The sequence below is a fragment of the Oncorhynchus tshawytscha genome, linkage group LG11 (assembly GCF_018296145.1).
Source record: "Oncorhynchus tshawytscha isolate Ot180627B linkage group LG11, Otsh_v2.0, whole genome shotgun sequence".
Lineage (NCBI taxonomy): Eukaryota > Metazoa > Chordata > Actinopteri > Salmoniformes > Salmonidae > Oncorhynchus > Oncorhynchus tshawytscha.
The window spans coordinates 18,659,655-18,674,119 of record NC_056439.1 but is presented as its reverse complement, the minus strand read 5'-3'; the positions used below and the strand labels follow the sequence as shown (position 1 = coordinate 18,674,119).

General features: G+C 41.2%; 1 protein-coding gene across 1 annotated transcript in view; it reads right to left on the bottom strand.

The window, feature by feature from the left end:
- Positions 1–212: 212 nt before the first annotated feature.
- stard9 (StAR-related lipid transfer (START) domain containing 9) overlaps positions 213–14,465 on the bottom strand; it is a 56,828-nt gene continuing 42,575 nt past the window's right edge. Inside the window, exons 23-32 of the mRNA XM_042330606.1 lie at positions 14,088–14,330; positions 13,758–13,941; positions 10,869–11,015; positions 7,918–8,026; positions 4,778–4,944; positions 4,492–4,556; positions 4,032–4,234; positions 3,723–3,802; positions 2,622–2,780; positions 213–2,377 (exon numbers count right to left, since the gene is read on the bottom strand). Of these exons, the coding sequence (XP_042186540.1) occupies positions 2,276–2,377; positions 2,622–2,780; positions 3,723–3,802; positions 4,032–4,234; positions 4,492–4,556; positions 4,778–4,944; positions 7,918–8,026; positions 10,869–11,015; positions 13,758–13,941; positions 14,088–14,330 (1,459 nt within the window). The 3' untranslated portion in view covers positions 213–2,275. The remainder of the gene's footprint in view (positions 2,378–2,621; positions 2,781–3,722; positions 3,803–4,031; positions 4,235–4,491; positions 4,557–4,777; positions 4,945–7,917; positions 8,027–10,868; positions 11,016–13,757; positions 13,942–14,087; positions 14,331–14,465) is intronic.

Here is a 14,465-nt window from a genome sequence, read left to right as displayed (position 1 = left end):
ATCATGGCCAACATTGCATACCATACAAATAAATAGGAGGGCGGCAACAATCGACAAACACAAGGACATACTGTTGAGTAGGCTAAGTTAGTACATCATGGATATGTTTAAGTCTAGGGGCTATAGTCAGGAATTGGACAACAGCCCTGCAATTTACAATGAATATACCTCATATTTACACAGCTAAACAAGTGACAAGCTGCAGGTATGTACACATTTTAAAATATGTCAAGTTTATATAGGAAAATAACACACACTCATTTGCATTTCTTTAGGATTAGAATATATAGTTATTAAAATAAACAACATAATAAAACAAAAATAATGATACATATTGACATGGTGTTATACATTCATGTCACATAATAGGCACTTGTAAAAATATGGATAAAAATAAAACTCGGTACAAAAAGGTTGTCAGTCAGCTACTTCATTGTTCTATCCCCGGGGAAACTCGATCTTTCATATCAGTTCCTTCTTATTTGGTTTCCCCGGGGACCTTCTTACTGTGACACTGTGCAGTACAACAACTAGAGCAAAACTAATGTCCTGAACCGTCAACAAAACACATAATATGGCTTTTTAAAGGTTGGATCTCAAAAACTGTGCATGACTTGCCTGAAGCGTCAACTAATTAACAGATGAATAGGCTTGGTCTATTATTGGCCAACTAATATGTCTTCTCTCTCACCAACACCATTGTGAAACACCTTCCATTATAGCATGGTCAGAGATCTGTTTTGTGCTGTCTTGTTAATCAACGTTCAGAGAAAAACCCATTGTTCATTATATCCTCAAGCATATGGTTTACTACATGACTCTATGTGAAATTACCAGTATTGCATATATGCAGGGGTAATAACATTGTCATTGGGAGACAGTAGAAACAAAGTAGTATGGTACATACAAATCTGACTAAGAAACAGATAAGGACCTATAGACTCAGCTTATATGGTTTTGGGGCTATCGTTTACAGTATGTTACTTAGTGTTAGCTTTACAGCTACCCCAAATAAGTGGTTGCATTTTTTTTTCCTTCCTTCTTAACCCTTTAAAAGTGCTCACCCTGCTTCTGTTTTTGGTTTTTATTTTTAAAGAAAAAAAGACGAGGGACGGGCCTGGAGAAATGTAACCACTCTAAAAATGCATAGACAGAGCTGTGGATGCAAGGACTGACCATCCGTGATGTCAACATTCTAGTTCTAATCACGTGGTTGAGGCTACACACCGTCTGTCTACATCTACATGGTTTACAGACGTTGGAGTAAAACAAGCTTCTATTTTGGGTTCTTGTCGGGGTACGACAGTTGAACTAAGCTCATGGGGCATTTCTAAGTTATACTCTTCAAGAATCAATTGGTATATAATCATTCATTTGGAAGTCTGAAAATGGATGTGAACACTAAGGGTTCTAGCTTTAAGGGTAGTGAGTGGGTAAAGTGTGCTGTGCCTTGGGACGCTACCATAGGATTCAGAGGATAATAATCATGTCATTAAGTGGTCTTTATAGTGGTTAGGACTGAGGCTGAGGCCTGTGAAATGGGAGACAAATCATGTTGTATCATAAATCAGTAATTATGGAAGTAGTACAACTGAGTCTCACGGTACAGATAGATTGAATAGAGGAATAGGCAATAGTAGACATAATTTTGCGTTATATATAAATCGGTGTTATTATGAAACTGTTTGGGGAATTGTAAACCTTCAGGAGCCTGGGGTCTCTCTGATCAGAAGTTGCAGTAACGCAGTAGGATCTGTTGAATTGGCCAAATCTAGGAGCCAGCCCCTCAAATCCTCCCTGACACCCAGTCCACACCACTCAAACTTTAGCAAGATACGATTAAGATTGCTAAAAGCATACATATTAAACACAGATCTACAATTAACGATTTTAAACACAAAATACTAAAATATGTACTGACATACATATTTTTATAAAAATAAATGTACATAAAAAAAGCTGCATGATACTTCGTATCACAAAATCAATGTCATCAGTGCTCTTCATAAGGTTAAAATCAAGTAAATAAATTCAGGTGCAAATTGAAAGAGAGAAGTCACAGATCAGATTCCGGACATAGGTCTAAGTGCTCACTGTTACATCTGTGGCCTTTAACCTGGGGCCTGTTCATTAAGGCCCACCGTAGCAAAATGTTTTGAAACATAACACGAAAATGATTATTTCTTATTGGACAAGTCCAAATAGCCCCTCACTTTTTCAGTCAGTTTTCTTCAATTTGGTGACTAACGAACACGACCCTGGCCAGCTGTCAGTCTCACAGAGAGAAAAGGGAATCGAGCTCTGCCAGGACTGCAGCCTGTCTCCTAGCCACTGTTCCCAACAGCCTCTGTGGGAAGGATGGAGTGCCAAGGTCAACCTGAAAGACAGGAGGACAAAAAGTGAGCCACGGGAGGGATGGAGAAGAGAAGGGGAGGAAGAAAAGAGAGAGGAAGAGAGACTCCACATTGACATCATTAAGGAATCATTAAGCATATCTGCATCTGAAGTGCTCTTAAGAACTGTTGATGTAAAACAAGATTGATAAATAATTTTGATGAATTGATTGATAGATTTTTCAGACCACTCTACATTGACATACAGTACACAGGTTCCTGTCTCACCTGCAGCAGGTAGATGACCCTGACAACCTCTCGGCCGTGGCGTGTGATTGGCTGAAGGACCCAGGCGCTAGGCAACATCTCCCCTCGGATTGCCTCCACACTGGGCCGAGGGAGAGACTCCTCGAAGACTGACTGCACGGCCAGCACACAAAGGTCATCCTAGGAGAGAGAAGAGGGCACTGAGTTAGGCTTTTTCCTGACCATGTAAAAAAAAACATGTAAAAAAAAGGGTGACATGTAGCCTTTTGCTGCACCTATCCGGTGTATGTGACAATAACATTTAAACTCCTGGCTATAGGGCAGTAAGAATCATTGCCCCTGAAATGAAGATGTTCTCTGTCCCCCTGATTCCACACAGCACATTCTCCAGTGTTAAATCCACACTGACATTGTTCAATTTAACACTGGTCAAGTGTCTACACGGGTCCACACTTTTCTGTATTAAATTAACACACTGCTTAGTGCCTTGCCTTTCAAGTGAGAAACCGCTCATCACTATATTTGTTAGTGACAGAGACATCCATTTTCAGTCCTGTGGCCTTCACCAACTGAGATCCTAAGCTTATTTATGTTATCATGATGTGGAATCGAGCCAGAGTGGGGATATTCAGCAATTAAAAATTTATTCACCCACAACCTGCATTCAGAATTACCTTAAGCATCTAAACTGGAACAACCATTTCAGTAACAGGTGCAATAAGTCCAAGTAACAGATTGGATAAGTTTAATTAATAAATGTACAGTACATGCTAAAACATAGATATTGAAAAAAAACAATTTTTAAAAATCTACCTGCAACAGCGCATGCTGGGAAATATGATAATGATGGGCAAGGTTTTTGTTTAACACTGGTTATTACCACCAACACTTATGTTCTTTTACACCAATGGGTGTTAATTGAACACTTAAGAGAGTTAATTTAACACCTGAATCAACTCTAGAAATGTTACACTGAAAAATCAACACTAGGTAACACTGGCCAATTTGCTGTGCAGTTAAACATTTAAAACAATTATTGGTAAGAAAGAGCAGTTGGGACTTGGAAGTCAAGTGGTCCATTAAGTGTGTAGCTTCTGACCTGTGACCTCTGACCCTACTGACCTGTCGTGACTGGGTGCTGATGCAGCAGAAGTCTCTGGGCTGTTTGAGGTGGCAGCAGGACGGGTCTGTCAACAGGTACACTGAGGAGAAACACATGGAAAAGCATGAGGAAAATTACAATTGGATTCTGAATTTCACTTTACTTCCTGGAAGTAATTTGTCTGAACTGAAATGGAATGACTCCGACATGGAAAGATGGTGCATTTGCCAAAACGCCTGTTTTAACATGGGCAGCAGCATTGAAGGCTTTCACCATTTTCAAATAGAGAATTGACCTCAACCCTGCTATACTCCAGCCAGCAGACTCACCCAGCTGAGTGCTGTCATCTAGTGGCCGTGTCCGGGCTGAGTGGATAGCCTTGTGGTACAGGTGGGTCTTGGAGTGGTCTCGGACCATGCTCCACAGGCTGGCCAGGGGCCTCTCTAGCTCCACCGCCCCCAGGAAGGAGTGCACTGACGGACTAGAGGAGGGTTTGTAGAAGGCCTGGACACCTCGCTCTAGCCCCTGGTACCTGAGAGAGAGAGGACAGGGAGGTAGTTAAAACATAGTATCTCATTTCTGTGTACCTACAGTCGCGTATAACATGTTTTGCTGACACTTGACTTAAAGCCTGCAGGTGTGCTTGCTGATGCTTTATAACTTAAGGGTGTATGAGCATTTGTCATGTGTTATAATATGGGTTATGCGGAGTGTTAACCATGTGTTCTCTCAGAAGTCTTTACAAATGATTATGAAAATGACAGAAGGAGAAATCATAGTGCAACTCACCTCCAACCAGCAGCAGCCTTCCCCCTTACTAGGTTCCCCATGTCACCAGCAGCAGCCAAGCGCACCTGGAGGCACAGGTGAGAACAGCACAGCTGTTTATTCTACACAATGTTCACATAAATAGTGTTGACATGACATAATTACTCAGCTGATGGATTTGGCCAGAGCATGCAGTACATCCACAACAACGGCTGAAGGTTGTGTAACAGGTGGATGGGCGAGGAGGAGAAGCCATAGAAATAGGATGAGCACGTTCTACTTTGAACGGAGAAGCGTCATATTCTACCTCAGCCATAGCGCGGCCAAGCAGACAGGATGTGAGGTCCTGATAGGCTGTAGATAAAGAGGAGGCAGAGCCAAAGGAGGCTGTGCGCGGGCGTAGGCTGGTGGGAGATGACGGTGAGGATGACATCAGAGGGTCAGACCCTGATACACCGGGCTCCAGCCGTACATCTACAGAAGACACAGGAGAAGAAGACACGAATGGCAGTGTTTCCACTGCAGTCATTTAGCTGTGGCGCTGCGCCACGGCAAAATCCTTAGCACCACACCAAAAAAATATGGAACATGAAAGAATATTTCTGGCGAGGCACACTTTGAAGATGCTGGAACTGTCCACCTTTTCTTTTCCTTTGCAAACAAAACCAGTAATGAACAGACATAGAAGAATAGTCTATTTGCCTAGTCGGCTTGTTGTTGTGTGTTCTATTCGAGAGAATCATTCATCTCGAGGCGCATTCAAGTTGCGAGTGCCATCGGGAGGGAAACATATTCTGACAAGCAGTCAATGGACAACAATTCTTGCAATCGCGGGTGAAAACAGCATTAACGGTTTTAATGGGGTGAAACACCAACCTACCAACAAACAAACAGTATAATTGTCGTGACTTAAAAAATAGTGATGAGACAGATGACATTTTTGTTGAGCGAGACTAGTGGCAACCAGGGAACGTGTTGGGGGATTGCGACATGAATTGCTTTCTGTGAAAAGTACAGGTGGATGGCAGGTCACCCAAAGTTACCCTAACAGGTCAGCCTATGTTATATTCACTGTGTTTATGCAAGTTTTTTGGGACCTAAAATTCAACAGGATGCTAACTACACTGAACAAAAATATAAATGCAACATGCAACAATTTCAACGATTTTACTGAGTTACAATTCATATAAGGAAGTCAGTCAATTGAAAAAAATTAATTAAGCCCCAATCTATAGAAGTCACATGCGTGGGCATTTAAATATGCATCGGTTGGTCACAGATACCTTAAAAAAAATGTCAGGGGCGTGGATCAGAAAACGAGTCAGTATCTGGTGAGACCACCATTTGCCTCATGCAGAGCGACACATCTCTTTCGCGTATGTCACGTTCTGACCTTAGTTCCTTTGTTATGTCTTTGTTTTAGTATGGTCAGGACGTGAGTTGGGTGGGTTTGTCTATGTTCCGTTTTCTATGTTGTGTTTTTGCGTTTGGCCTGGTATGGTTCTCAATCAGAGGCAGGTGTCGTTAGTTGTCTCTGATTGAGAATCATACTTAGGTAGGCTTTTCCCACTTGTGTTTAGTGGGTGTTTATTTTCTGTGTCTGTGTGTTCCACACAGAACTGTTTCGGTTGGTTATTTCACGTGTCGTTTATTGTTTTGTTTCAGTGTTCGATTGTTTTAGTAAAGAGCATGAACACGTACCACGCTGCGCATTGGTCCTCCAATCCTTGCTACTCGTTGGAGGAGGAGGAAGACAGCCGTTACAGCGAAGAGTTGATCAGGCTGTTGATTGTGGCCTGTGCAATGTTTTAATCCTCTTCAATGGCTGTGCGAAGTTGCTGGATATCGGCAGGAACGGAAACACGCTGTCGTAACACGTCAATCCAGAGCATCCCAAACATGCTCAAGGGGTGACATGTCTGGTGAGTATATAGGCCATGGAAGAACTGGGATATTTTCAGCTTCCAGGAATTGTGTACAGATCCTTGCGACATGGGGCCGTGCATTATCATGCCCATACATGAGTTGATGGCAGCAGATTAATGGCATGACAACGGGCTTCAGGATCTCGTCATGGTATCTATGTTCATTCAAATTGCCATTGATAAAATTTAAATGTGTTTGTTGTCCGTAGCTTATGCCTGCCCATACCATAACCCCACCGCGAGCATGGGGCACTCTGTTCACAAAGTTGACATCAGTAAATTGCTCACCCACACAATGCCATACACGTGGTGTGCGGTTGTGAGGCTGGTTGGATGCACTGCCAAATTCTCTACAACGACGTTGGTGGCAGCTTATGGTAGAGAAATTAACATTAAATGATCTGGCAACAGCTCTGCTGGACATTCCTGCAGTCATCATGCCAATTGCAAGCTCCCTCAAACTTAAGACATCTGTGGCATTGTGTTCTGTGACAAAACTGCACATTTTAGAGTGGCTTTTGATTGTCCCCAGCACAAGGTGCACCTGTGTATTGATCATGCTGTTTAACCATATTCTTGATATAGATGGGTTATCTTGGCAAAGGAGAAATGCTCACTAACATGGATGCAAACAAATTTGTGCTCAAAATGTGAGAGAAATATGCTTTTTGTGTGTATGGAAAATTTCTGGGATCTTTTATTTCAGCTCATGAAACATGGGACCAACACTTTACATGTTGCGTTTGTATTTTTTGTCCGGTATAGTTAAAATATCACGTTTAGATCCAGCTAATGATGAGCCCAATAGGGTAAATGCAGATAGGCAACCCCATGCTTCAGCCTATTTGTTTATAGCCATAATGCTGCATCAGTTGGGCTACAGGTGATAATGCTTATTGCTAATAGCATACCTGATAATATGAACCGTGCACAGTCTACATGCATGGTCCAATGTTTTACCAATATATTATTGGGCTCATTTCTGGAAGTGGAAATTATATTTTAGAGGGTGTCAGCATCATTCTATTTTCATTCTATTTTGGAGTAGAACATCCTTTTAAAAAGTGACCATAACTGAGATTCAGCTACCTTTTCTCCGCACTGAAAAACATTTTTTTCAGAGGAAACACTGCTAATGGTTAATATGAGTAATCAAAATATTACAATTGTTTGTTGAAAATTAGGAAGTAGAGAGTGACTCAGGGGGACTCCAGGCAGAAGATGCAAATGTAGATGCCCCAAAACAAAACAGTTGAAGCTTCGTTTACTTTTATTTTTTACTTAACACTTATATTTCTTAAAACTGCATTGTTGGTTAAGGGCTTATAAGTAAGCATTTCACTGTAAGGTCTACACCTGTTGTATAACATGTGACAAATACAATGGGATTTGACTTGATAAAGGAATTGATGCCAGGCTGCCAAACAGGCTTTAGACCATCAGAAGTTGGAGAGATGTTGTCTCTGCCTTGTGCATGAGGAAAGCGGCTGTTGGTAATGGTAGTGAGTCACTCAACCCTTACCTTGGGCAGATAGCCAGGCACGCTGGGTCGTCACACTCTGAGAACCACAGATGGGAGGGCGAGACCTGACCTTCAGCCCATTTATACCGTTATCCGGGACCCCAGTGACCTTGGACCAGACAAAAACCACACAGAGAATTCCTTAGACTCTTATTTATTTGTAGTTGATTTAAATAGGGACAAAAACAAACTAGGACTGTCAAAGTTAACAGGTGGGAAGAGGTTGGAAACATGGTTTCCAGGTGGGGAGGGAGGATGCTTGTGTTGTTTTTCAAGTGGCAGCCCACATGTACCGTAAAGTATGAAATATGAAAGGCAAATATTATAACTGAATGTATGAACATATCTGAATTAATATTATTTTGAATGTTATTCCTGTACCCCCCGCCTGAAAGAAATGACAAGCTAAATAAAAAGTTGATCACAAAAAAATATTAGTAGCTAGCCTTATCTGCTAACATTAGCTAGCTACTGTAGCTAACCAAAAAATATGATTTACAATGCCTTGATTCAACTAACTTCCCACAATGACTTTAATCTGAACAGGACATCCATTCTTTTTAGTTACTGTTTTTGTTGTAGTTCTCAGGTCAAAAGATTTAAGCAATTGTAGTAGTAGTAGCTTGGGACTAGTTTATGTTGAAGAACATGAATAAGTAGCCCAGGCTAGATCTAATATCTGTATTATATTTTACATGAACTCAGACCTGGTTGATCTGTTGTTATTGTCTTCTGTGGAAATAATTATGATTTTTTTTGGAAGGATCTACACACAATACCACATAATGACAGAGCAAAAACAGATTTTTAGAAATGTTTGCAAATGTATTAAAAATACAATTCTGAAATATCACATTTACATACAGTACCAGTCAAACGTTTGGACACACCTACTCATTCCAGGGTATTTCTTTATTCAGACTATTTTCTACATTGTAGAATAATAGTGAAGATATCAAAACTATGAAATAACACATATGGAATCATGTAGTAACCAAAAAGGTGTTAAACAAATCTAAATATATTTTCTATTTTGAGATTCTTCAAAGTAGACACCCTTTGCCCTGATGGCTGCTTTGCACACTCTTGGCATTCTCTCAACCAGCTTAATGAGCTAGTCACCTGGAATGCTTGAAGGAGTTGCCACATATGCTGAGCACTTGTTAGCTGCTTTTCCTTCACTCTGCGGTCCAACTCATCTCAAACCTTCTCAATTGGGTTGAGATTGGGTGATTGTGGAGGCCAGGTCATCTGATGCAGCACTCCATCACTCTCCTTCTTGGTCAAATAGCTCTTACACAGCCTGGAGGTGTGTTTTGGGTCATTGACATGTTGAAAAAACAAATGATAGTCCCACTAAGTGGGATGGGATGGCATATTGCTGCAGAATGCTGTGGTAGCCATACTGCTTAAGTGTGCCTTGAATTCTAAATAAATCACAGACAGTGTCACGAGCAAAGTGTTTCACCATCACACCTCCTCCTCCATGCTTCACGGTGGGAGCCACACATGCAGAGATCATCCGTTCACGTACTCTGCGTCTCACAAAGACACGGCGGTTGGAACCAAAAATCTCACATTTTGACTCATCAAACCAAAAGACAGATTTTCATTGGTCTAATGTCCATTGCACGTGTTTCTTGGCCCAAGCAAGTCCCTTCTTCTTATTGGTGTCCTTTAGTAGTGACTTCTTTGCAGCAATTCGACCATGAAGGCCTGATTCACACAGTCCCCTCTGAACATTTGATGTTGAGATGTGTCTGTTACTTGAATTCTGTGAAGCATTTATTTGGGCTGCAAACTGAAGTGCAGTTAATTGCCGATTTCTGAGGCTGGTAACTCTAAAGAACTTATCCTCCACAGCAGAGGTAACTCTGGGTCTTCCTTTCCAGTGGCGGTCCTCATGAGAGCCAGTTTCATCATAGTGAATGATGGTTTTTGCGACTGCACTTGAAATCTCTTGACATTTTCTGGATTGTTGTTTCTCTTTGCTTATTTGAGCTGTTCTTGCCATAATATGGACTTGGTCTTTTACCAACTCTACCTTGTCACAACACAACTGATTGGCTGAAACTTTTACCAAATAGGGCTATTTTCTGTGTGCCACCATTACCTTGTCACAACACAGCTGATTGGCTTAAACACATTAAGAAGGAAATAAATTCCACCAATTACCTTTTAAAAAGGCACACCTGTTAATTGAAATGCATTCCAGGTGACTACTTCATGAAGCTGGTTGAAATAATGCTAAGGGTGTACAAGGCTGTCATCAAGGCAAAGGGTGTCTACTTTGAAGAATCTCAAATATAAAATATATTTAGATGTGTTAAACACGTTTTTGGTTACTACATGATTCCATATGTGTTATTTCATAGTTTAAATGTCTGCACTATTCTTCTACAATGTAGAAAATAGTCTAAATAAAAACCCTGGAATGAGTAGGTGTGTCCAAACATTTGACTGGTACTGTATGTTACAATGCAGCTTTACTGTGTTGGAATGGTGTCAGCGTACTCCAAAAACAGAATGATGTGGGTGAATACCGGTCATTAAAAATATTCATGCGAGGTGTCCACTGATTAGCCAGCTAATCCTCCTCAGGAGGATGACATCATCCTCTATGAGAAAATAGCAAGCCTTTTTTAAACAGTCTGTTTTAGATACGGGTTTGAAGTGGGGGGTTTTTCCCTCCAATTTATGCTTTGGCCATAAGTATAGATTGTGTCAACAGCAATATTTGCATCTGAGTTAACAGAATATGAACTTTTAAAAAGTGATATTTTCACTGGACAGTTACTTTAAGTTTGGTTTACAGTAGGTCTACCGTTAGGCTTTACTTCGTAACATTTCGTTTTTCAGGGACAGTGCACATGAATCAACATAACTGTAAGTGTGCCCATTTTGGGCATAAAAAAAGAAACAAAAAATGTCTTCAAAAACTAGTACAGTACCTCCTGTGTCAGTGAGGGTCTACTGCCGTCCCTCAGCTGAGCTGTGTTGCCACTGTTGTAGCCAGAGGTTGGTCCAGAGGATAGGCTCAGACTCGACCCAGTGCATAATGTACTGCTGCTGACTCTGGTCCGATACCGCAAGTCATCCTAAATGTGAATGAATAATCAGTAGACAGAGAAGAAGAAAGATAGATGTTTTAGGAAAACAGCACAGATCAGGGGACAGCACACACTACATATACAAAATGATGTGGACACCCCTTCAAATGAGTGAATTCGGCTATTTCAGCCACACCCGTTGCTGACAGGTGTATAAAATCGAGCACACAGCCATGCAATCTCCATTGACAAACATTGGCAGTAGAATGGTCTTATTGGAGAGCGCAGTGACTTTCAACGTGGCACCGTCATATGATGCCACCTTTCCAAAAGGTCAGTTCGTCAAATTTCTGCCCTGCTAGAGCTGCCCCGGTCAACTGTAAGTGCTGTTATTGTGAAGTGGGAATCTCTAGGAGCAACAGCGGCTCAGCGCACAGAACGGGAAGCGTGTAAAAATTGTCTGTCCTCGGTTGCAACACTCACTACCAAGTTCCAAACTGCATCTGGAAGCAACGTCAGCACAAGAACTGTTCATCGGGAGCTTCATGAAATGGGTTTCCATGGCTGAGCTCCTAGAGCTCACACAAGCCTAAGATCACCATGTGCAATGCCAAGCTTTGGCTGGAGTGGTGTAAAGCTTGTCGCCATTGGACTCTGGAGCAGTGGAAATGCATTCTCTGGAGGGATGATTCACGCTTCACAATTTGGCGGATGGCAGGAGAACGCTACTTGCCTGAATGCATAGTGCCAACTGTAAAGTTTGATGGAGTGAGAATAATGGTCTGGGGCTGTTTTTCATGGTTCGGGCTAGACCCCTTAGTTCCAGTAAAGGGAAATCTTACTTCTACAGCATAAAATGACATTCTAGATGATTCTATGCTTCAAACTTTGTGGCAACAGTTTGGGGAAGGCCCTTTCCTGTTTCAGCATTACAATGCCCTTGTGCACAAAAAGAGGTCCATACAGAAATGGTTTGTCGATATCGGTGTGAAAGAAATTGTCTGGCCTGCACAGAGCCCTGACCTCAACCCCATCGAACACCTTTGGAGATGAATTGGAACGCCGACTGCAAGCGAGACCTAATCGCCCAACATCAGTGCCCGACCTCACTAATCTTGTTGTGGCTGAATGGAAGCAAGTCCCCGCAGCAATGTTCCAACATTTAGTGGAAAGCCTTATCCAGAAGAGTGGAGGCTGTTATAGCAGCAAAGTGGGGACCAACCCCATATTAATGCCCATGATTTAGGAATGAAACGTTCGAAGAGCAGGTGTCCACATCATTCTGGTCATGTCGTGTAAGTCTTTTGATATAAGGGGTGATCTTGTCATGAAAAAGAGCTCCACCTTCTAATCAATTGTATTGATGGATGTATCCCTTTAACCGTCTCTCATTGAAAAACATTGAAACAATTATTTCACCTTCAATTCCTATTACTAACAACTCATATGAGTTCAGGTGAGCCTTCACTTCTTTTATTATTATTTGATTGCACTTAGCTTGTATTTATAGCCTAGTGGCTCATTGAGATAAAACAATTTATAATGATAATGTTTCAAGGTAAATGGCAAATTCTAGCACAAAATAAAAATATAAATAGTGTGTCTCGTTAATCAATAGGCCACGTTAAAATATACCTGGGTGATATTTGGATGTCTGTGAATCAGGAGACACAGAGACACCAAAAAAAATCAAGGCAACACCCATTATAGAAACGAGGACAGTGAAAAATCAGCGTTTAGCCCCTTTGGATTCGCATTGTCTAAGGAGTAGTGCCAGAATGCTTTCTTTATTTCAGCTTCCATACGATATCACCTCCTCTTGCTGAAATTTGAACATGATCAATAAGAAATCAATCTCTGCCTTTTTTGTAGAGAGCTTTTTTACCTCTAATTACAACTTTTGAAAGCTTTTCTTGGTAAGCCATTCTCGTACCTCAAATAAGAACTTCCAATCCATTTTTTTCCCCCCAACTTGATGTTTAATTTGGCAATAACAGAGTTCCACCAGGCGGTTTCTATGTCAAACGAAGGTCATAACATTTGCATTGTTAAATAAGGACTGATGTCAAATGTTTACAAATTATGATCATTTTGTATGTCCAAACATTAATATTCAAATAAAATCCAATGTTATTTGTCACATGCACCGAATACAACAGGTGTAGACCTTACAGTGAAATGCTGACTTATAAGCCCTAACCAACAATGCAGTTGTACCGTACATTTTTAAATATAAATTAATGTGTTTTCAGGTAGTGTAGAGTCCAATGTTCCTCAAAATAGCTTTTCTTAAATTTCAAATGATCCAGTATCTTCCACCATCTTCAGACTACATGTTGAAATAATGCTGTTTTTTATTACTATTATAAGCATTATTTTATAGGCGACCTTAAGTCGGAATATTGATTAATTGACTCCATGAAATGTGGATTAACCAATTTATGTTGCCTAATATAATGTGTTGTCAGCAATTCAATCACACCTTTTACCAAAAGAAGTATTTTTAATAAAAAAATTAATGTACCTAATTCTTAGTCCACCGTCCTTTTTTCGCCGCATTAGAACTATTATTTTCATATTCCTACTCTTCAAGGTCTCTACTAACAGGAATGGTGCACTTTTAATCCCTGACCAGGGAATCATGTTCCCTCCGAGTCCATTGTCAATGGATTCGGAGGGAGGTGACCGAAAGGTTTTATTATAGAATTAATGGAGAAAATATGCTGAATACATCTTGAGGCTTTCGACTAACTATGGAGTGTGAAACTAGGACTTCCTGCTGGGACTAACCTTGACCACCTGAGACAGAGCCTGTTGCTGGAGACGTCTCTTCTCCTGCTCTGTCCTCTCGCGGAGCCGTTCCCGTGCATGCGCTATTTCCGTCCTGGCTTCCTCACGGGCACGGCCATAGTCACGCAGCAGCTGCTCGATCTCAGAGGGATAATGACCCTCTCCTCTGGGTGGATCTGGGATCCTGGGGAAAGACAGATTTATAATCAATCAATTGATAAATTAATCCACAGATGTAACCCTCTTTACAACAGAGACTAAATAATCTGACATTGAAAACTGTTGAGCAATTTAGCACAAAAATATTATTTGGTCTGGATCCTGTCTTACCTACTGCCCTCCATTTCTTCTTGGCGGAGATGTTGGAGGCACTCTCTGCGTTGGCTAGGCAAGGTTGAAACCCTGGAGGAGGATATGGCTTTTTGAGGAGGGGATCGGAGGTGAGAAGGGGATCGGGATTGAGGAGGGGAATGGGGGTAGTTATGTTTGCTGGGGCTGAGGCTGCGAGCCCGACGACAGTTCTGAAGCCGAGTGTCCCTCTCCTGCCTCAAACCCTCAATGCTGCTCCGGTGCCTGAAACAAGAGGAACATAGAGAAGAAATGTACTTTTCAAAAAACTACCATTTTATTGTTATCTAATTACATCATAATATCAAGACAATCACATACATAAGGCCTTTTTCTTCCTTAATCACATACATAGGGCCA